A 24,276-nucleotide genomic window follows, 5' to 3' on the forward strand; every position below is an offset into this window, starting at 1 on the left:
TCTATGGAGTGGACAGACAAAGGATCATAATCGGACCGGATCCTGGTTTAGCCATAGTTGCAAAGACAGTTGCTGCGCCTAAAACCAGATGATCTCGAGTGCCGACAGATTGATACACCTCCAGGATTGGATTAAGTTCAATGCCCGCCCTTTCCATTGAACCTTGTTCTGAATCCGCACACCGGCCGTTTGGACTTGAGGCAATCAGAAAGAACATGCGTCACGTTATACAAACCATATGATCTATTGATACATGCTAAAGGCTCCAGTAAATATAGGCCAAGAAATAGTTGCACATAATGTCCGAATGATAGAACTCACATTTCCCCATGGTGCCTATCATATTCTGATGGCCGAGGGCAGTGATGAGACGTAAAAACAATGTGAAAGGTTAAATTGGTAACGTACCTTTGTCAGAGGGAAGGGGCAGATACCGGCACAGTAGTGAGCTTCAAAGGATTTCGGGGAAATAATCCACTCTCCCCAACCGATATCGGCGAAATCCACAATTAGTTTTCGTTTACTACACACATTATTAGGGCTGTTGTCAGTGCTGGCTGTGTTGTCATGGTAATCCTCCCATTCTTCCGGAAGCTTCAAGCGCCGCTTATTGGGCTTCTTGTTCTTCTTCCGGTTGCGCCTTCTGTGTTTCCGCTTCCGCTTTTTGCGCTTCTCGGAGGGATAGGGGATTAGCTGATTGTCCGTCAGCTTCGTGTGCGTCTCCTTCCTAGCCTGCAGAATGCCAGGGTGTGTTTGTGGAATGTTGAACTTGGTGTGTAAGCGGTTATAATCGGTAGCCTCCTCTGGGATCTCGTTGTTGAAGATGGACCTCTTGGCTCGCACTGCAGACTCGTGTCGCGGACTTTCGGTTCCAGACACAGACTTCAAAAGCGGAGAGCTCTTACTTGGAGCAACTGTTGAATGTGTTACGCTGTGCCTCTGGGTTTCTTTGTTTTTAAGTGACTCTGCAAGTTTATCCAACTGGTCCAGATTAATGCTCCTCGTTTCATTCGAATACACAATAAGAAACGGCATAGAATGATGCCGAACAAATCTTTTTAATGCAACTGTCCTTTCTTTGCCGTTTGATTTTTCTGTTTTGAAACTTAGGGCAAAAAGATGAGGGCGTGGCCGCCTTGCGGCTAAGCAACTAAGCACAGCGTCCGTAACGTCATACCACTGCCAGCCATATGCTGAGTTTCTCATTGTTATTTTGCCATTTTGGCTTAAATAATGTGGGGCTATTTCATATATATGCACATCAACATCTGTCTTTTTGTGCCAAGGTTTCGACCTTCTTTTATATAAATGCACTTCCGCACTCAAAACTTTTTCTGTTGGTGCTATTGATGATAAGTTAAAGATGAACATGGCCTCGTCATTCACTTCACCTGAAACAAAAAAATTGGAACGTTACAGCACGTGGATTTATTTAGTATGCAAAATATTTGAAACTGTACTGGACTCAATAGACTTAAATTGGTGTATAAGGTTCATTCTTTGGTTATAATCACATTCAATCACGGTAGAAAAACCGGCTTGTCAGTGTTAATTGCCAGGGTCTTATACCGATCTACCAGTGTAATGCTTCACAAAGTGCCAAGAAAACACGATAACTCATTTTTTTCTAAAGATACTATTCATACGACTGGGTCAGATTTTCATGTGAAACTTTCCTATCTCTGAATCTCAGCAGGTGGCTAAACGCACGCTCAACACGCAAACGCAAATCATTATAAATAATCCCAAAATGTCGTATCTTATTTGATCGGAGAGGACTGAAAAGCGCTGAAAATGTCTGATAACATGGCACGAGTTTTGCATGACGCCGGAGACGTATGTTGAGAGATTGCACGTTAAGCGTGGGGTTCCCCTCCTGTAGCGTGTGAGAAGAGATGGCCAACATTTGCCGGAGAAACATTAGTCGTGTGGGTACACAAAGTTTGCTATCAACGGAAACGGAAGTCGGCCATTTTGATATTGACCGCTTGATTAAGATCAGAATCATTAACTTTCCTATCTGCACGTTTACGGTCGCAACCTGAAACTGCTTCAAGATTTCAACTCCAAGACGATGTAAACTACTTTTAGACAATTATGGGCCACTACCTCAATCGTCGGAGGGACGGTGATAAGGGGGAGCTCTATAACATAAGAATTTCTTTTTCATCTGGCAATATATTTTTTGTCAAAACTGCGAGAAAACTGGTGTTTTCAGTTTTTCATGGGCCAGGTTATTTTTGTAGGAAACATTCCAGCTCCCCAAAATATAACAAATTGCCGATCTTACACCTCAACTCCCCGGGGAAGGAGTGTATTTCGTTTCAACAACGCTGCTTTTGGCTATTAAATCATCTATCAGAATTACTGAAACCTTTGACCGCGTGTACTGACACATGAAACCATTATCTGTTCATATATATGTATTCTCCAAGGCCACGTGGATGCTTTCTTAGGGTCCTCTTGGCGGTGCCAAGAATAATCTTTTCCATTAATCTTCTCGTAATTTGTCGGTTTTTTTAATCTGTTTATATATAAACAAGTGATAAGATGTCATCTGTCTCCCGAGTCAATGCATTACAGCGTGCCCGGGGCACTTGTTCTGGAAATGAATGTAGTTTGCATGTAACATACAGCGTTGTCATTAAAACGTTGATAATTACATGCTAAACAACCTGTGAAGATCCGGGTCAGAATGGTCTTCATCAACCCATGATTGTCGTAAGAGGCGACTATGCTTGTCGTAAGAGGCGACTAACGGGATCGGGCGGTCAGGCTCGCTGACTTGGTTGAAGCATGTCATCGTATACCAATTACGTAGATTGATGCTCATGATGTCAATCACTTGATTGCTGGTCCAAACTCGATTATTTACACACCGCCGTCTGCAGTGTGCGAATAATGCAGAGTGCGGTGTTAAACAACAAACATGCTAAACACGTGCTAATACTCACCAGACATGACTACTAATATATGCCAGTTTTCCTAAACATATTACAGTTTTCTACATATGAAATTGTAGATGTCGATTTCGGTTATATTTCGAATTTCCAGATCTCGATTTCCGTGATATATCACTATTTTACCCAATAAGAACTTCTAGATCTCGATTTCCGTGATTTATCAATACCTTACCCTGAATGAACTTCTAGATCTCCATTTGAGTGATTTATCAATCATTATATTTTCTACATAAGACCTCTACAGAAGCGTACATTTTAAGTTGTAATTTATACAAATCGTTGTCACTTTATGTGAATGTCGATTGCCGTAATGTATTGATTTTGTTCTGCATATGAACTTAAACTAGACCTAGATTTTTGTTATAGATCAATATTTCGGCGATATTAAAAGAACTAGATTTCCATGAAACATCAAAATATGTTTTACATCAAGATCTTGATCGTCATTTTTTTCTCAGTGAGTAACCTTTTTTTATAAAAATAAGTCCAACCCAGCTGGTGCATAGGCCAGTAGTTTGGGAGATAGAGAAAAACTGCTGATACACACGTTAATCTCGAATAAACCTGGTTTGGTGAATCAACAGTAACTGGACATCAGACTTTTACAATCTGAATGCCACTTTCAATCAGTGCGATTCCCACCAAGCGGCCTGTGACGCATGGGTGTTACTGGAATGTTTATATTTTGTTTGAATCTCCGGAAACGAACGATGACATTTAATAAGAATCGCACTTGGAAATACACGTGGCATGGTGCTGTACTTCAACGCCAGGTACGTCATTCTGTGAAGGATCCTCTTGCCCACCGCCTACAACACCATACTAAATCTATATCCGACCGAAGAAAAAGTTACGGGACAGAAAAGAATGTATACATTTGTTATCACGGTGCGCATTCGTCTTATCCAGTGGCGGTAGTGGTGACTCTGCCGTGATAGTGCCACCAAACCAGCCTAAACATCCGCATTGCTTCAGCAGCAAAAACACAGATGAAGAGCCAAACAATTTAAAGATATAATTGACATAAGACGATGAAGAAGCCCGTGTTATGGGTCGCTGGAAGCTAGAATTGGCTTATAAGCGATCTCCCATTACGTTGGTCTGTACGTTATCTGATGCCAATGCAGTAAGCCTCGAGTATGGCAACATCACGGCGCTGATGTAGCAATTACATCGTTCAGCGACATCGTGTCCCCAACGACTACGGCATAACACATGTGTAATGTGATGGATGCGTGTTCATCTCGAGACAGACATGCCCCACACCTCCACACAGGTGCACGTCATCAGTAATGAGGATATCCCCCCGCGCTCCGGGGTGCAGCACTTAGCTGTAGTTAGGTCACAGGGTCATGTCGTGTGCGCCTGACTCTACAAAGTAGATCATCCGTTTACCAAGCACGGATATGTATCTATACCGAAAATCACGAATAGTATTTCTCTGTTGTCTTGGACACGAACCAAATAGTTTCTTGCAGCGATTTGGCACTGGTGGTAAATAAGCACCACAGTGCATTGTTCATGAGCAGCGCTATCGACCTTACATATTCTAGTTGTGAGTTCGAATCCTGGATTTAGCTTGATTACGAACCACGGGCTAAACGGTTCACAGGAGCCGTTAAACCTCATCTGGAAAACCTTTCTCATAAATGGATCTGTATTTCTTTTCATATTTGCAAGATATTAGAGAAAATTCTAATTGATATCAAACAAACATTTGAAACGTACAAAGGCACGAAAACATGATAGATTTAGAGGCTTGAAAAAAATACATAAATACTGAATATCAAAAGTCAAAATCAAAAGTCAGTACATAAGTAGTGGAGAAAAAACTGCAGTTTCAGGTTGCAGAGCTAGATTCTAGATTATAAAGAACAAGTCGACAAATGGTAACGGGCGGGTACACTGTGACATAATATCGGTTCAGGTGAGCTAAAACACCCTGGCGTATTCGTATAGTAGACTGCGAGCCAAACACTTGGTACCGGTGGGGTTAGGGGCGGGAGGCTCTTATTTGCTCTTGGGATCAGCCATGATCAGCGCTACAATACCGTTATTTTCTCTGAAAAAAAAGCCAAACCACCACCACCACCTATTTCTTTCCAAGTATTCAGCATGATACCCCCACCCGTTTATAACTTCATTTCTGGCACTATATATTAGTATAACTTGTTACCATGAGGCACTATACATAAGTATACCTTGTTACCATGAGGCACTATACATTAGTATAACTTGTTACCATGATGCACTATACATTAGTATAACTTGTTACCATGGGGCACTATACATTGGTATAACTTGTTACCACGAGGCACTATACATTAGTATAACTTGTTACCATGAGGCACTATACATTAGTATAACTTGTTACAATGAGGCACTATACATTAGTATAACTTATTACCATCAGGCACTATACATTAGTATAACTTTTTACGGTAAGGCACGATACATTAGTATAACTTCTTTCCATGAGGCACTATACATTAGAAGAACTTGTTACCATGAGGCACGATACATTAGTATAACTTGTGACCATGATATATGTCAGAATCAGCAAGTAAACAACCGCGATAGATTCAAGGCCCTCTGTACCATATTATTTTGCATGTCTCGTACATGTGTCTTAATATTGGACGACAACCATATTTGACAGGAGAATATAATAAACATGGAATTCAAGGCTCCTTCCTAGAGAAAGTCAACCTATCTGCTACTAACTAAATTTTCATTTTCCACCACATGCCAGCCTTTGTTTTGGCGACCACATATTACTTTCATTTAGATGTGAACATGTTGGCTCAAGATTGGCGTTATTGATGTGAGCTCGCGGAGTGACCAGGGCCGTGAGCGTGCCTTCCATTTCTCCCCCGTCGGTGTGGCAGATCTAAACACCTCCAGACGGGTAACAAGGCAAGCGTTTGATGGTACCCTGTAGTCTAAATCAGAACCAGGCCCTAGAATGTGCCTTTAACAAAACTCTTGACACAGTTGTCGCCAATTTTGACCACATGCACTTCCACGGCTGTCAGGCCAGGTTCAACGAGTGGAGTGCGGCTTCGTCGACCTGGGGGATGTTGAGGGTCCTGGGCGGACTGAGGGATTTAGGGGCCTCGAGGGGTTAGGGACCTAGAGGAATCTGGGGATGAACGATGGGGGGTTTAGAGAGACCAAGTTGGATCGGGAGAGTTCTAGCCTCCAAGTGATATCTTGAGAAATCTAGGGTCCGAGTGGTATCTAGGGAATTCTAGGCTCCAAGTGATATCTTGAGAATTCTAGGGTGCAAGAGAGATCTAGAGAATTCTAGGGTGTAAGGAAGATCTAGAGAATTCTAGGGTGTAAGAGAGATCTAGAGAATTCTAGGGTCCTAGTGATATCTAGGGAATTCTAGGGTGTAAGAGAGATCGAGAGAATTCTAGGGTGTAAGAGAAATCTAGAGAGTTCTAGGGTCCAAGTGATATCTAGGGAATTCTAGGGCCCAAGTGATATCTAGGGAATTCTAGGGCCCAAGTGATATCTAAGGAATTCTAGGGTCCAAGTGATATCTAAGGAATTCTAGGGTCCACGTGGGAACTAGAGATTTTCAGTGACCTGTAGGGGGACCTGGCAGTAAAACAGGGACCAAGACGGTAATCAGCGACTTCATCGTCGAGTCCCCGGGGTCGGATGGACATAACTAGAGGCATTTACTGCACGGACAGCATCAAGATACCACTAATTTGCAGTAACTGTGCTCAGAATGTAGAACCTCGACTTTTAGTGCAACAGAAAGGATCTCTGAAGTTATAAAGCGGTCGTTACACGCCATTGAAATACGGCACAACTATGTTCTCACACTTAACTGTGGCCATGTCGCCTCTTTTCTGGATTCTGCACCAAGAGTTATCTCCAAAGCCGCGGCATTTCACTGGAATATTATTGCTTTAGACGTACATATCAGCTCTGGGACAATACGCATAAAATAAGAATCAAAGCCGTTATTATTTGTTAGATGTTGTACCAACCACACGGGGTGCTCGAGATTGATTAACACACTGAGATAAACCTACCCCATTGTTTTGTATTTCAACACAGCAGCGCCAGTCAGTGCATACAATCATAGTTACACATCAGCAGGTCACCTGTCGAGTGTATACGCATTGTATATACAATATATTGCATGTCAGTGTAGGAAATGACTCGGAAGGCGCCTTTAATCTTTCCCCGATATACCAGTAACAATGATATATGGTTTACGTATCTAGGAGAAATGTTTAACAAATTCTGGGAAGTATGATCATAAAATCTTGTAACCTTAAGTGACAAGCTTTTAAGTTATCAACGGACCTAAGTGTCAATCAAAATATATATTTACAAATAAAATGTTAAAATATCACTTAATATGTAAGTCTGGTGTTTTGTCTGTTAAGCCAATGCAGGTGGCAGTGTAGACTTGCAAAAGTCTCTAAGGAAATGGTTATCAGTTTAAATCATATCCATATAGATTGCATCAATAATAAGATCAGGTTGTCCCTATAAAAAACTGACGTCCCGTACTGTCGTTGATCTAGACTTGCCAATTATAAGGAAAGGGTTGCTTATATATCCACGGACATAAATCCAGTGAAGCCTTGCAGCAAGGCTTGTGGCAGTGACAGGGTCTGGGATGGGATGCCCAACCAGGTAGGTCTCTGATGATCGCGATGCGAATAGGCTAAAATGCTTGGCGGGTCAGGAGCCAAATCTGCAGACAACCATTTAATAGTTCTACAAATAAGCGCCTGACCTTTATGCCTTTACTTATAGAACATAAAATGGCTAAGAATCTCCGTTCATTATTCCCTAAAGAACAGCGTCAAGCGCCGCTATGACTTCCACATTATGAGGGCGTGTACCACACCTGTGTACTGACATCTCTTCATGAGAGCTTGTTTTACATGACTGGTGGAAACAGTTGTATGGAAACATGTATCTCTCCCGTGATATCTGAAGATCCCGGAAAAATATATGCTTGTGATGCAAGTCGATGAGTAATCGCATGCTTAAACATACGACTCCGGAACGTGTTTCTAGCAATGAAACATGGCCAAAACTCATAATCCAGCTATGCGGAAATGTTGCAGAATTATATTTTTCTATGTGAGTACGTCACGTTGGATTGTCACAATCATGACGTTCATTGTTTTGGAAGTATCTTTGGCCAGATAGTGCAACACTTTTGGGTTGATTGGAATGCATGCATGCTGAAGGGCACGTTAAAGTGAACAAGTTTACAAGTGATTGTAATATCAGAGGCCATATAGTGTCACTGTAGTGAGTTGTAACATATCAGGGCATTTAGTTGCTATTTCAAAAGAAAATTGTAAAACGACCGAGGCCATAGAATCTTAAAGCTTTCAGACAATATACGATATAACAAATGTTATATTTGGGATAACACTTTCTTCGGGTTGAGTCCTGTCCGGTTTCGAACCCACACCGCCAAAGTGAGGCACCTAATCGCCAGCACACAAAGTCAGCGATCTAACCCACTCAGCCACCGAGGCTTCCACAAAAATGTTAGCAGCTAGATGTGTTGTGTGGCACATTGGGGTTTCACTCACAAGGAAGTATTTAGTCACAGGCTGATGACACAAGAACCTCATGTAATACAAGTGTACTGTGCTGACAGCTCATGGATCATAATCGGGATGAATCAGTGATGTTCGAACCCACAACCAGCGGATCCTGCAGCCCAAGGACGTGAGGGTACGCGGCGAGCTTCACAGCTTGTGACCTTTGACCAGTAGCCTCCGTTGCTCTCTAGCACGTGGGTCGGAGGTCAAGCAGTGTCTTGGCTGGTTGCGTGCCACAGCAACCAGACAGCAGTGAGTAAGTGAGTGAGTGTTGTTTAACGCCGCTTTTAACAGTATTTCAATTATATCTCGGCGTTTAAGCTTAATGTGGAAGGAAAGCCCGAAGTGATGCAGGTTTTTCACGTTTACCACTTTGGTGAAACCCACGTGCACGGGTATGATGCTGACAAACCTAGACACATAATCGGGGCGAACCGGGATTCGAACCCACAATCATAGGTTTCTGGCGTGCCCAGGGGACGCAACTCTTCACAGCAAATCGCGGCGCCTTAGACAACAGGGCCACCCGTTCCCCTAACAGCATGGTTCGATGCTAATGTTTTCTGTGACTGGCTTGTCTGGTCCAGACTCGACTATATACAGGTAGTCGCGACATGTTGGAATTGTGCTGACCTCAACCACTCATTATGAGTATTTTAACATAGCGATGTCATATATATTAGGTATATCGTTTATACTGTACGTGTTGATGTGAAGGCGTTGACACATTCTGTCATAAAACTACATTTCAGATATGTTCACCATTGTTGTTCACGCTTTGCATCATGGGACGCCAATTTGTCAGATATAAACATAGCACACCTGATGTATTGTAGATTTGGTTCTACACAGCACAGGGATATACTCTGGTGTGTCCGCTATGTCGGCGTGGATTCGTCAGCATGTTTCCTTCACGGGCACACCCCTGCGATGTGTTTACCGTTTACTCTCGCGAGAGTGACGCGAGAATCTTCACATTCCCAGAATGCAATAAAGATGCGCTTTATGTCGCGCGCTGCTATAAAACCTCATAAAGCCCGGATGTGGATGTAGCAAAATGGCGAACACTGGGCCGATTTGTCGGCTTGATGTTATCACCCCTCGCCATCACTGCTTCGACGCCATGGCGGCACACCACAAGACTCCGACCTGACGGCCATATTTCATACACTTGCTTTTGTTGGAATCAGTTACACTGGGTAGCACATCAAAGACGGAGACGACCACACAGGAAACGTCTTCGCCAAATAGTTTCGGTGATATACGGTGTTTAAATATATCAAACTCCACGCTGAGACTTTATTTGTAATCAATGAACTTCCGGCTACGTTGTATTATGGGTAAAACTTGAAACGTATAGTATTCAATGAAACCTGCTTGCGAGGGCGTTGTGATATTTTCACATTTATATACTCGCTGTTGGAATGATAAACTCAGGAACACAATGCCTGAGTGAATTAAAATAATATCCACACACACCCCCCCACCCCACCCCCCGCACCCCACACCCCACCCCAACCCCCACACACACACCCCTCCCCCACACTTACACCCCCACCCTGCGACAGTATTTGAGCCATATTTCTCTGACAGGAGACGCGAAACATTATTTTCCCTCAGCGCATTTTCAGAGCATCCACCATGTCCAGGGAACGACTTTTTTTCTTTTGTAATTTTTTCATCATTTTTTAAATCAGTTTATATTTTTTCCAAACAGACCCCAATCATCATCCACTCCTCAGAATATTAAATAGTCGGCCCCTTAACAGTCGTTGAGTACACTTACGTTGAACGTGTATCGTCAAAAGCTCATCCGATAATAAAGGATGCATAGAGAACAAATTGACAGTGAGGGAGGATGTTTTGTTCCAGCTAGTACCTAAACACTACAACCCCATGTGTCTCGCTGGCCATTACAGACCGTTATACACCGGGCAGTTAGTAATTGTTGGTATAAACACTGCATTACTGGTTGCGGTAATTACCTATTAGTTTCCAGAAGAAGACAATATATTGCCGGTAGGTGGCGCCTAGCAGAGTACACCAGTACACAATATTTAGACAAGACCGGGTCTACCAAACAGCCAGCACAATCTCCTCACATCAGTTATTTCCTAACCGATACCGACCCTGCTGTCGAGCCTGGTTCAAATGATTGAAATTCCATTATCTTTCATAATCAGCAATCGTACATCTTGCCAATTAAAGTATTATATCGACACATTAACGGATGAGTGGGTTTTGAACAAGTGGGGTTTTAATTCGCCTGTATGAAGAAAGAGTATGCCGGTTAGCTGTAATATAGGGCTCATTAAGGGAATCTGGCGGAAAGCAGCAGAGGGCTGTACTCTTGGCGGGGCTCGTGGCAGGGCAACACCGCCTCAATCTCCCATGTTAATAAACGTTGTTATATCTGTCAGCATGGTGCCAGAGAATGGCTCCACTGGTTCCACCACAAGTATAAACGCTGATGAATCACGTGATTACAAAGCACTTGATGATAGTACCCTAACAACTATAGTAGCTAATCACCAGGGTTAGTCGCGACGTTCCACTACATAATCAATTCCGGAGACAATTTAGGCAAATCCTGGTCGAGTGGGAGACACCTGTTTTTTTTGGTACAGTCTAACCAACACTGAAGTCTCCATTCAGAGTACGACAAGGGTAGCACATCTTACGATGGTCCAGTTGTAGCGCAGACGCGTTAACAGACGGCTGGATGAGTGGAAGAGACACTCTCACTGAGAAGCAAGCCTTGGCTGCTACTGTCGCCAAAATATAAGATATGATATAGAGACGCGCCTTGTCTACGGGTGTTCCTCAACCCAGCCCACTCTACCTCCAACGCCCCCCACATTACTGGACGCCAGAATGTGCCTGGATCTTGACTGTTTGAGGGTAGGCGGCAAGGCCCAATCTCACAAGCAAATGGCGACTGCCCGAATCACTAAACTACTTAATGAGTCTGCCCTTCAAACATAATATTTACTCTAATTTTACGGTAGGACCCGTTTAATCTGCCTTGTCTATAGTAGCCGGTACATGCGAGGCAAGAGGTGGAGCTTATCTTGTGTTTACTGTGGCGAGACTCTCCGTCCTCGCTGCCAGGTTCGAGCGGACAGTCGCTGCCAGCAAACACGCTTTTTCAAGTGGTCATTGTGAGACGGACAACAAAGCTATAAACTTCAGGGGCTTAACCCTCCTTAGGCGCCAGGACTCTCCCCTGGGTGCTCCTGGCTTAGATAGGAGACTTTAATACTCGCCAGAACACCGCATGGTCAGAGGACGGCAAACACTGGACCCTGAGCGGGAGGGGGGTTGAGAGGGACGATGGTAGCCGGGAGACAGTTGAGAGATTCAGACGATAGAAGCGGTCCTTCTACATTAACCGCTATCAAAGACGGCGACTCTTTACTGAGTGTCTTGTCTCAGCTGTTGTGGAGTTTAGGGGGGTTTTATGACACGGGTCTAGTTAGAGTTCCCTTGCTAGTTCAGTTCATGTTACAGTAAGTGTATTGTGCAGTTCGTGTTGTGAACAGTCAAATCATGTCAAGTATACCTGTTGCCACAGTCCCGTGAAAGCGTTTTCTTCAAGCTAGTAGTTAGTGGATGACGAATGTTATGTAGCGGGCTGATTAAACATAGAGTGACCATTTACAATGGCCATGAAAATTAATACTAATCAAAATAGTTAAGGATCCTAACTATAGTCAGCTAGTAATAGGAGAAACAAAAGAATCCGGTGATCCTTAAGGTGTTTGAGTAGCAGAGTAGACAATCGGTACCATAAACCGATATTCGAATGGAAGTTTAAGCAATCCCAATACGATAGGTGAGTCAAGTAAGTAGAGATATGTGTTGTATTTTCTGATTGGCTGTGTCATGGCAGAGCATGGGGCAAAATGCATACAGGTTTCTACAGATATAAGGCCCTTGGTCCTTCCTGCATTACTTGTTACGTGACGTTGAAAGTGACAATGCGGTATTAATCAGAATGTGTTTCGTGATCGTTAAAACTGTCGGTATATCCAGGGACTTGGTTAAACTGAAAGGGTCAAATGTATATCAATGTCGGTACAATATTTATTTGATCTAAACCTATCTATGTACATTGTTGGTTAAATGTAAAGCTATCGTGGTACAGCGTCAAAGTGTCAAAGTGTCAAAGTTCATATCGAAAACTACTACGGTACAATGTGAGTCAAATGAAACCGATTGGGGTTAAATGTTTCTTATATGTACTAACCTATCAGGGTGTAATGTTTGGTAAATCTCACCTATCAGGGTGTAATGTTTGGTAAATCTCACCTATCAGGGTGTAATGTTTGGTAAATCTCACCTATCAGGGTGTAATGTTTGGTAAATCTCACCTATCAGGGTGTAATGTTTGGTTAATCTCACCTAATTAGGTGCAATGTTTGGTAAATCTCACCTATCAGGGTGTAATGTTTGGTAAATCTCACCTATCAGGGTGTAATGTTTGGTTAATCTCACCTAATTAGGTGCAATGTTTGGTAAATCTCACCTATCAGGGTGTAATGTTTGGTAAATCTCACCTAATTAGGTGCAATGTTTGGTAAATCTCACCTAACTAGGTGCAATGTTTGGTAAACTCTCACCCATCTAGGTGTAATGTTTGGTAAATCTCACCTATCTAGGTGCAATGTTTAGTAAATCTCACCTATCTAGGTGCAATGTTTGGTAACTCTCACCCATCTAGGTGTTATGTTTGGTAAATCTCACCGATCTAGGTGTAATGTTTTGTAACTCTCACCCATCTAGGTGTTATGTTTAGTAAATCTCACCTATTTAGGTGCAATGTTTGGTAAATCTCACCTATCTAGGTGCAATGTTTGGTAAATGTAAACGACAGCATCATCCTTATTCGGGAACAATGTTTCAAACGAGATATTGTTTGATATCATAAAGTACAAAGAGTTGCACTAATCCCTTTGTTTGATAACAATTCATAAAGAGAAACGGTCCATGAAAGGAGAACGATATAATCCAAACGGGACAAATATTCGAATTGAATGCATCATACAAATGACAACATTGCACCTCTAGTATTCGAATCGAGAACGAGATATCCAATATACGCCGGTGCCAATCGAACAGTGCCAGCCTATCACCGGAACATATTGACAAACCTGGATACCCGTATCACTCTGAGGGCAAATTACAATGGCGACCCTTCCTTAGAGCACCCTAATTGATTTTATATTGTTATCTGCCAATGTAAATCAATATGATTTATGAATTAAATTGATCGGAGCACTTAGCTTCAGCTTAGCTGGCGACTTGGAGAGGCCACGACGCGGAATACAAACATGGTTGTAACACAGTTGCTCTTGTCCGGGTGCGCTGGGGTGGGGTGAGGGTGGTACTGGTGCGGGTGAGAGGCTCCCCGGCTAGACGGGGTACCAAGGAGGAGCTAACACGTGCCCTGTGGGCAAAGAAGGTTCATTGGCAGAGACACGGCCTCTCTAGGTAAAAGGTTTTTGGTAAACTTGACACTAGTGATGTGCGTAGAGGGGGTTCAATGGTAGAGTTAATACGGCATCTCTGGGTAAATGGGATTTTATGGTAGAGTTGACACATGTGATGTGCGTAACGGGGGTTCAATGGTAGAGTTAATACGGCCCATCTGGGTATATGGGGGTTTATGGTAGAGTTGACACAGGTGATGTGCGTAAAGGGGGTTCAATGGTAGATTTGACACGGGTGATGTGCGTAAAGGGTGTTCAATGGTAGAGTTGACACGGCCCCTCTGGGTAAATGGGGTTTTATGGTAGAGTTGACACGGGTGATGTGCGTAAAGGGGGTTCAATGGTAGAGTTGACACAGGTGATGTACGTAAAGGGTGTTCAATGGTAGAGTGTACACGTTTTCTGTGGTCGTGAAGGTTCAAGGGTAGAGTTTACAGGCGTTCTGTGGTCGTGAAGGTTCAAGGGTAGAGTTGACAGGCGTTCTGTGGTCGATGAAAGTTCAAGGGTAGAGTGTACACGTTTTCTGTGGTCGTGAAGGTTCAAGTGTAGAGTTGACAGGCGTTCTGTGGTCGATGTGTCACAACGGTAGAGTTGGTACTAGCGGTTCTGTGTCTGTTGTGTGTGCGGCTGCTCCATAAATGGGTACCGGTAGGGTCCGGAACATTGGTATGAAAGGAGCAGCTAGTCAATACTGGCGCCAACATGGGCAGCACTATTAAAAAACCCAGCAACATTGACCACCACTGAATGCTCGTAGCATATCTATAGTGCTATAGGCACGTGGTCATTGTGCTATTTCAAGAGTATGATCAAGACATTGCCAGAACTTAACACCGCAATTCAAATACACGAATTACTTGATCCTTTAGATCACTTTCCATGAATACCGTTTCATAAATAATCATCCTTTGGTGGTACGAAGAGTTACCGGACCTCAAATTTACACAACACGCTTCCACTGAACAACGCTGTTCGTTCAACACAGGTTGACGTTTAGACCCAAAAACCCAGTTCCCTGTATTTGAAGTCCGAAATAACAGTATTTATATTAAGAGGACCAACAAATGGTTGGTTTGCCAGGCTATGACCTACAGGCTTTCATTGTATGTCACTGGCCATCGTGTTTGCACGGGGAACGCTGGACTGGCTTGTACCATAGCGGTGTTGTCTTTAAAGCGTGCACTGAATGGTTCCTGGGGCACACGCCCATCACCGGCTCCTCCTTGGGTATATTTGTCCGTCGGAGAGTCACGGCCTGCGTGCTGGCCCCTCGCCGGCCACTGTTGTACCACGCGAGGTGAGCCTGATGAACAGAATGGCGAACGCACATCCCCGTTTTTCTGTAATTAACAGGTATACGCCGATTTCATCAACATTCTGGCGATTTTTAATATGTTTGTAAAGATTTCATCGTTTTGTGTTATCACAACTTGTGTATGACACAATATAGTCTCTACCTTGGTGGGAGTGAGAGTGGATGAGTGTGAGGGTATGGTTTTACCCGGCTTTGAGGAATTGTCCGGTAATACCACGGCGGGGGACACCAGAAATGGGTGACCCATGAAGGAATGAGCCGTGCTACGGAAGGAGTGCTATTTTCCGTCAGTTATTATGGTCACATGGGCTTGTAACGCAAAAAATAGCAGCAAGAACCCGGAGCTTCGGCTCGACGAGCTTTAACCTCTTGACAACCATAGATCCCTATTTACATCCGCCTAATACTGCTTTTTAAAGCGTAATCGGTGCCTATCCACTCACTCACTCACGAGGCTAAGTACAAATATAAGTAAATGGGAGGTCACTAACATGCTAAGCCTATGAACCCGAGCGACTGTGTTGAATGCGTCTTTTGCATACAACATCGTCTCGGTGGCTGAAGCTTTGAAGCGAGGCCCCTCCGTGTATAAAGCCATCATGTGAACAATACGGTAGATCACGGCGGTAATTAGTCGTCATTGGAGGCTGTGTGGGGAGGCTTGGGTATCAAAGACGGGCGGATATGGAGGTAGCTGGGATGAGAGTATCTCACGGAAATCACGGACAATGATGAGATGACATCAAAGATGCAGATAAGCTCTGACACAGCCTGGATGAAATCATTTGCCTTTTAAGTAATTGAACAGCACAGTCTTGTCGTGGCTTTTTTAATATATATCTATTACAGGGTCTCGCTGCCTACCGATCGGGCCTGGTACTAATTACTGACTTACTGCTTTCAAGAGGATGATAGCAGTATGATACCCACTATGTGTATACAAATGTCGCTGATGGAGAAACGTGTAAATATCTTGTTCCTAACTAGTTGCTACTGATGTGTGTAGAGCCTGAACGAGTAATTTCACTGAACGAGATACTTGGTGCCTTCATCACTCGGTTCTCCGGTGCTTTGGGTGGGCTTCCGCAGCAAACAGATTTAATTAACTTCCTATCGATGGCTTACACAATACGGCATTATAATTTTAGTTGAATTTTATAGTTATATATTGTTTATTTATAATCATTGCAAAAAGAAATGTTATTAATACATATAAACTTGTTTGAAAATATGAATGTTCGATATGTTATTTTGATTTATTTAAATCGTTCATTTCATTCAAACATATATTTTCATAAGCGAACAGAAAATGTGTGTGTCGGTGACAGGCAATTGGTTGAATCAATGACCATGTTGCCGCGAGGTCGACGATGACGTGCTGCTGATTCTGGTGTTGCTGTTCATAGTAGTTGCGTTGCAGACTTCCTTCGTCTCAGCTCTGTGGAGTTTAAACGTTTCTAAATGAGCTCTCCGCCATCTTCCAAAGCGTATTAAACCAGGTATAGCGAGCGTAACAAGTTCTTTTTGTGCCACACGAGTGTCATGGTGATGTTATTGCAGAATGGAAATCTATTAGTTACTAAAAAAAATTAGGCCATCGATTGTGCAGACAGGATTTGGCGGGAGATAGTGGTACAACAAAGCGCGGAGATTCCGTCACCTCCCCTCTGCCGCGGCTAACCACCGTCTGTCCCGACCTCAAACAACGTGTTTACTCTATACTACGTAAGAAAATAAACTTTCTTGAAGAGAAAAACGCTCCTCACTATACTCAGAGCCCCGGCATTTCAACGGAGGCGAGTCAGCGCCTGTAGTAATACTGTGTCGATATACAGGAACACTGTATCTTGATCCATGGTTCCACAAACATGTAACGGAAGCTGGTGGACAAGTTTTCGTGACACAAAGTCCGATATTTAAACTATTGACGCTAAATGTACCATTTACACAAGGTTCAATGTTAGGTTAAAGTTATTGTACAATATCTAAACTAAGAAACATAATTCCATACAAAGCCCAGTTTCGTGCCGAATGGTGTATTGGGCGTAAAGGTCTATAATAAACATAGATGATAAAGGATCATTCAGCACACCTTCCAATGTTCAAGTATTTGTGTTGAATGTATACATACAACAGTTCACTGATGATGATCAAAATTAGAGTGAGTGAGCTGGGTTATACGCCTTTTTTAACAAAATAATGAAAAAGGAGGTGTGGTGGAGAGGTTGGGTTTTTTTGGGGGGTGTCACCAGAATAGGACTTCACACGTTGGGCTGGCATTTTATATGAAGATATTTTTACATCTATAGGACTGATTGATAAACTGTAGACTAACCGGAACTTTGGACTGTGGACGTCCCAGAACTGTCCTCATCGCTACTGATTGTTAAACTGTGGACGTCCCGGGACCGTCCTCATCGCTACTGATTGTTAAACAGTGGACGTCCCGGGACTGTCCTCGTCGCTACTGATTGTTAAACAGTGGACGTCCCGGGACCGTCCTCATCGCTACTGATTGTTAAACTGTGGACGTCCCGGGACCGTCCTCATCGCTACTGATTGTTAAACAGTGGACGTCCCGGGACCGTCCTCATCGCTACTGATTGTTAAACAGTGGACGTCCCGGGACTGTCCTCATCGCTACTGATTGTTAATCAGTGGACGTCCCGGGACTGTCCCCATCGCTACTGATTGTTAAACAGTGGACGTCCCGGGACTGTCCTCATCGCTACTGATTGTTAAACAGTGGACGTCCCGGGACTGTCCTCATCGCTACTGATTGTTAAACTGTGGACGTCCCGGGACTCTCACACTCTTCAGTGATAGGAATGTCGCCTGGTACACTGAGATATGCATCTAGTCCTAGATAATAACAGTCTACTGCGAGAAGCTGTTTAGCTAGATCAGTTTACAATATCGAAAATAATGAAGTGAATTAGCCCTACGCTGTGCTTAGTATTACAACAACGATACGGAAGTCGATCATGGAATCTCTGACTGACAAGGACGTGCAAAACATGACACAGGAAACTTCAACCGTCAATTTCCTCAACTGAAATACAGTCCTTTTATCTCAAACGCAGCAGGATTTCAAAGATACCTTCTTAATAGGTCCTACTCATTTCAATACTGTACGTCACGTGATGTATTATCATGTGCACGTGACGCGTGCAGCGAACTGACAACCATGTCAGGTTCAGACCTGATTGACGCATGCCCAGCTCGGGCAGGAAACACAGTGACACATACAGCACTGATAATAGCAAAGGTGCAGGTAACCTCAAGGGTGCCTGTTAGTTGTCATATTACATGACAATTCAGACATCCCAGTTCACCGAACGATCGGTCATTGAATTAGAAATCCCTCCATTCCCTGTTTTTTCTTCAATATTAGGTCACAAAAAGTTAAATAAAAATGTATCATCGCACAGGTTATGTAAAACATGCCAAGCGAACTATTCAGGGCGAGCCTTTGGTTTTGGTTTTGTCCGGTAGACACACCGGTTCTTGTTGATTATAAATTGTCCGGAATATACTGATAGAGTTATCTTTCTTTGCCTAAATTATGACGCCATAGCATTTAGTTGGAAGTAGATATTTTAACGAGCTAAGAAAAAACCCGCGTGGGTCCGCTTGCACAAAGCGACCTTAGCTACGACTTAAGTATGTCAGCTACGATTAAAGTATGTTTAAGTATTGGAGTGGAGGGCCTTAGTGGTCATTTTGAAGAAGATAAGCCTCTGATGAATATCGATATATATGACTGATACATTGCCGATGCGAGGTTAATTGTAACTCGCTGTTTGTTGGGAAACATGTATTTTGAGTTCATGTCTAACTCGGTTTTGGTTCTTGTGTTTTAGTGTCAAGGATGCAGCCTTGTAGAGGTACGGAAACATCTCTTAATGGGGATTTGATAAACGAGCCTTGAACAGCGAGAAAACACATTACCGTCTTTGATACCAGGGGGTATGTTCTGGCCCCAAGCTCGCAGCGAGTTCCTCGTAACACGTAAATGAAGACGGTGATATTCACACGAAATTTGATTGACACCTGTCTGTTACATGAGCGTTAAGGAGCAGATCATGCTTGTACCTTGCACCATGTAAATTACACCAGCATCAACCTCCACCTGTCCTTGCTTGGTCCCCGACATGCCGAGCCAGGGGGCGTGGTGGTGGAGGCATATACACAAGCAGAAGCGACATCACAATGACTGTTGTCACTGTCCACGTCGTTATCTGACACATGTGTCTGATATGTGACAGCACGTCGACGTCCACAGTTTAGCCACTGGCGGCTCACATATGTCATATTTAACAATTACGGATGCAAATAAACATCGTGACACGGAGCCCAGTCGTGACATCATCGTCACGTTCCACATCCTTTTCATAGTATCATACTGCATAGTTACGTGACATTCGCACCAGGAGGAATAACAAATTCCGCATTTATGCGCACGCTTTACATCGTTTTTCAAACGAATCTATTCTCCGATGGTATGTCATTGAGATCGTAAATCCTATAGCATATCGCTAGTTTACTCAGGCATACGTGTGATGACAACTTGTGGCCCGGATGTATTTAAAGGGGTTGGGCTCAGACAACGAGGCAGTCCCAGTGGGTTCGATTTAAGTATTTCACCACTTTGTGTAATATTTTGAATGTAATTATGTATAGTCGTGTATGGATAGTTATTGCTTACTTCATCACGCATAGACAGTGTCTCCGCTTTACACATGACACTTATACACGCCTCTAAAACCTGCACTGCAATGGTGCCACGGACCGGGGAGCGAAGACCCCCTTTAAACATGGGAATACAAAAAATATGAAAAACCCCAAATAAGTCTACAGTTCTTTGGCAAGTCTAGAAAAGTCATAAAGAGATTGGGGGAGGGGGGGAGGGGGGGGAGGGGGGGGGGGGGTCCTTTCTGTTACATTTGATAGATTTTAAATCACAAAAAGACAATTGAACAAAATAAATAGTCTCATGTCAAACTAAATAATAATATACTACTAAAAAGCATGACAGAATTATTAAAGAATTGGGTGGTCCTCAACTGTTTTAGACATATATATAGTATGTCATAGAGAAAATAATTGAAAGAAAAATATTTCAGAGATTAAATGTCGGTCATTCTTTGACATGAAGAAGTGGTATCCATCTAGTTTCTGCCCAGTCACCATCTCACTACTGATTAAAGTGCCTGTGTTGTGTCCATATTATCACATGCTGTATGAACATTGTTGTTGAAATGGGCGTTTAATGCAACTTTCATCGCATGGGTGAGCGTTCCTGGCCCCCAAAGAGTAACAGGACGACGCTGGGATCCCCTTGTGATGTCGACGGAGCCATTGTTCTATTGAAGAACAGGAATTACAAAATCGAATCACAAGGCCCATATTTTATCATTCTCAAGAAAAGTGTACGAGTGAAGAAGAGAAAATATGCAAATGCTATTCTTGTGAAGCTAGCGACAGAATTGTACCAAGCGTGTGTGAGAAACAAGAACCTTGCCAGGCTTTCGTGGTTGAGACACGCTACCGGCCTGGGCCCACACTTCATAAAAGACCTCGAAATTCCTTAAACGCAATTCACAGAGACCCTCTAAGCTCCAGGCAAGCCTTGCAAAGAGCTCAGTGCGATGTTCTTTCAACTTTACAGTCCCTAAGGTTCATTTGGCACCGATGCAGATTTGATTTGCGATTTGTCGTCTTAAAAAACGGAAGCCATGTTAGCTGGTGCCAAAGTGAGAGTTGTCATCACATTGTTGTGTGGGGGACGACGCGCTCGTGGCAGGAGGAATCCAGGCGGCGGTGTGCGAGTCCCCCTCGTACCTGAGTAAACCCCCTAAAGACGCCCGGTGTTGTCGGTCCTCTATCTTGCACCAAATCAAAGGCAGCCCAAGCTTGTGACTCAGAGCGACTCGTCAACAAGCCTACAGTAAACAGTTTACTTTCGCCCTCGCCGACAATAGCCAAATTGACAATTACCCTTTGGCAGCAAAGTGCAAATTGTCTTAAGACGTTGATTCGGCCAACAAGGCAATCCCAAGCTTAACGTTGATGTCGCAAAACCACAATGATCTTAATGGACGATTCCATACATTTAAAGCGTTGCAAACACAGCGGTGCTGTTATCCAAGAAGAACATCCTTGACATGCCGTGACCTCTGATAGCGTTACTGATCTTATTCACCCTATCTATTGTACTTCTATAGTAAACTAGATATATTAATTGTTTTAGGAAATGAGTGTGATTTCATTGATCTTGTTCACCTTTACCTAGAAATATTGCACTTCAAAGTAAACTATAAAATTGTTTTAGAAAGTGAGTTGATTTATGGCGAGGGTCCGAGTGAAGTGAATCATATGTGAGAAACACGTGAGATACACTTAAATACAGGTGAGAACAGAGGAAGTAAGGTAAGAACAGGAGATAAGATGGCGGGTAGAACTGCTATGTAGTAGTGAAATACAGGTGAGATTAAACGCAATACATGTGAGACAGGTAAGAAAGACGTGAGATATAAGTGTGAGGCAGGTGAGAAACAAGTGAGATATAAGTGTGAGACAGGTACGAAACAAGTGAGATATAAGTATGAGACAGGTAAGAAACAAGTGAGATATAAGTGTGAGACAGGTACGAAACAAGTGAGATATAAGTGTGAGACAGGTAAGAAACAAGTGAGATATAAGTGTGAGACAGGTAAGAAACAAGTGAGATATAAGTGTGAGACAGGTGAGAAACAAGTGAGATATAAGTGTGAGACAGGTAAGAAAGACGTGAGATATAAGTGTGAGACAGGTAAGAAACAAGTGAGATATAAGTGTGAGACAGGTAAGAAAGACGTGAGATATAAGTGTGAGACAGGTAAGAAACAAGTGAGATATAAGTGTGAGACAGGTAAGAAACAAGTGAGATATAAGTGTGAGACAGGTAAGATATAAGCGTGAGACAGGTAAGAAACAAGTGAGATATAAGTGTGAGACAGGTAAGAAACAAGTGAGATATAAGTGTGAGACAGGTGAGAAACAAGTGAGATATAAGTGTGAGAAACAAGTGAGATATAAGTGTGAGAAACAAGTGAGATATAAGTGTGATACATGCAAGATAAAGGTAGAACAGTGAGGTATAGGGTAGTAGGGAAGTGTGGTACAGTGAGATAAAGGTGGTACATAGGTATGACACCAATGATACACATGTGAGACGTGTGGTACAAGGGCGACAGAGTGAAATGAGATACACGACAGATACAGGTGTGATACAATCTGATACAGTACGAAACAGTGAAAACAGGTGTAATACAGTGAGGTGATACAGAGGTGAGATACAGGTGACTATGGAGTGGTGACGATTAAGGAGACACCCATTACTTCACGTGGTGCAAGATCAGGATGACCCATCGAACTGAGTGGAAATATCAGGCCTTAAAGCAAATTAGTCGAACTAAGTTAATATTTACAAATGTCCAAAAATATGGATAATTTTGGCGGCCATCTTGGATTTGGCGGCCATATTGGAGGTTCACAATTTAGTCAATAAGCAGCTCCACTACAGGAAGAATAGACGTGTATGAAACTTATGATGTGAATTATAGTCCACGATTTAAAAAATGTAATTTTTAAATATGGAATATGAAAGAGGTTTACTAGGTTATGATAGTTCACCCGATCTATTCATCATCGGTGACGGCGACTCGGACCTTTGCTCCAGTTTAACTCATTTGCTTCCATTCTCAATTATTATGCATACAGGACGCAATATTGCGTCCGGTAAATCCCTGCTTTGTAAACATCATTACGAGCATTCATAATATCAACTAATGTCTACAGTACCTAATAACAATTACTGAAGGCAGTGTATAACACGCATGCTGTGGTATTCTAATTCTGGTAAGTCTCTCTTACAAATCCTAACAGAAAAACCAAGAAAATACCCAAGCAAGTTTTCAATACTTTGGTAAGTCTAGATTTCCTCAGGTTTGGTAACTAAATAAATTAATAAATACCCCGGTTCCCTTTCTATGATGTATTAAAACATAACTGAAAACTTTTTTATTTCATTTCAGTGATTAAATGTTAGTCAGCATTCTTGTGTGAGGCTTAGGTGTTCTTAAGGCTGTGGTGGCAGTGTTCTCCTCTGGCTAACGCTCAATCGATAACAGAAAACGTTCGGTATCCCAAGAAACGGCCACAACACGTTGAGTACTGAACATCCTAAATCAAACTACATTTTCAAAGGCTCCCTTGAGAAAGGAAAATATCGACATTCATCACAAAAAATACAAGTCGACACATTTGATCTCCCATCGATCAAATAATTTTATACAAACATATTTTTTGTGAAGAAAGTATACGGCAGGAACGCGTGATCTGGTTGTAGATGGCAACACAAAATGCTATCGGTGTCTTTCTGATATACATTTATTATGCTGAGAGTGTGTTATGTCTTTTCGAAAAAGTCAGCTAATGCGTTTAAGACTACAGTAATTATTATCTTTCGCGCGTAATTTATTTCTGTGTGTATGTCGACATCCTACGTCGACTATTAACGCGCGTGTGTGGCTTTGTTGATTGTTTACCCAGCGTATATAGGTCGGTGTTTAATGCAGCCTCGCCGTTCTATTTGCAACCTCATGATGGGTTCAGCGTACTGTTCCGATGTGTTAAACCCGTCACCTTACCATCCGGGACTTTATCTGCTGAAATTATAATCAACGATTCATTTCTGTGATTCTCTCGAGACTTTGGGGCCAGCTTAACAACGATAAACATGCGCTGGAATGTTGGCTTTTCCTCCGAAACACGGTACGTGGAGATACATCCACGAGACACATGAAACGTTCTCGAGATTTTACGTTTCGAGATGAAAAATATGATCATCGGTACAGTGAACTTCA

At 42.8% G+C, this 24,276-nt stretch overlaps 1 protein-coding gene across 1 annotated transcript in view; it reads right to left on the reverse strand.

Annotated features, from left to right (window-relative positions):
• Nucleotides 1-24,276, reverse strand: part of LOC124151033 (bone morphogenetic protein 3-like) — a 57,249-nt gene that overhangs the window by 20,992 nt on the left and 11,981 nt on the right. The window contains exon 2 of the mRNA XM_046523273.2: nucleotides 409-1,391. Within this exon, the coding sequence (XP_046379229.1) occupies nucleotides 409-1,391 (983 nt within the window). The remainder of the gene's footprint in view (nucleotides 1-408; nucleotides 1,392-24,276) is intronic.

Source organism: Haliotis rufescens, unplaced genomic scaffold, assembly GCF_023055435.1.
Source record: "Haliotis rufescens isolate VD_foot unplaced genomic scaffold, xgHalRufe1.0.p SCAF_20, whole genome shotgun sequence".
Lineage (NCBI taxonomy): Eukaryota > Metazoa > Mollusca > Gastropoda > Lepetellida > Haliotidae > Haliotis > Haliotis rufescens.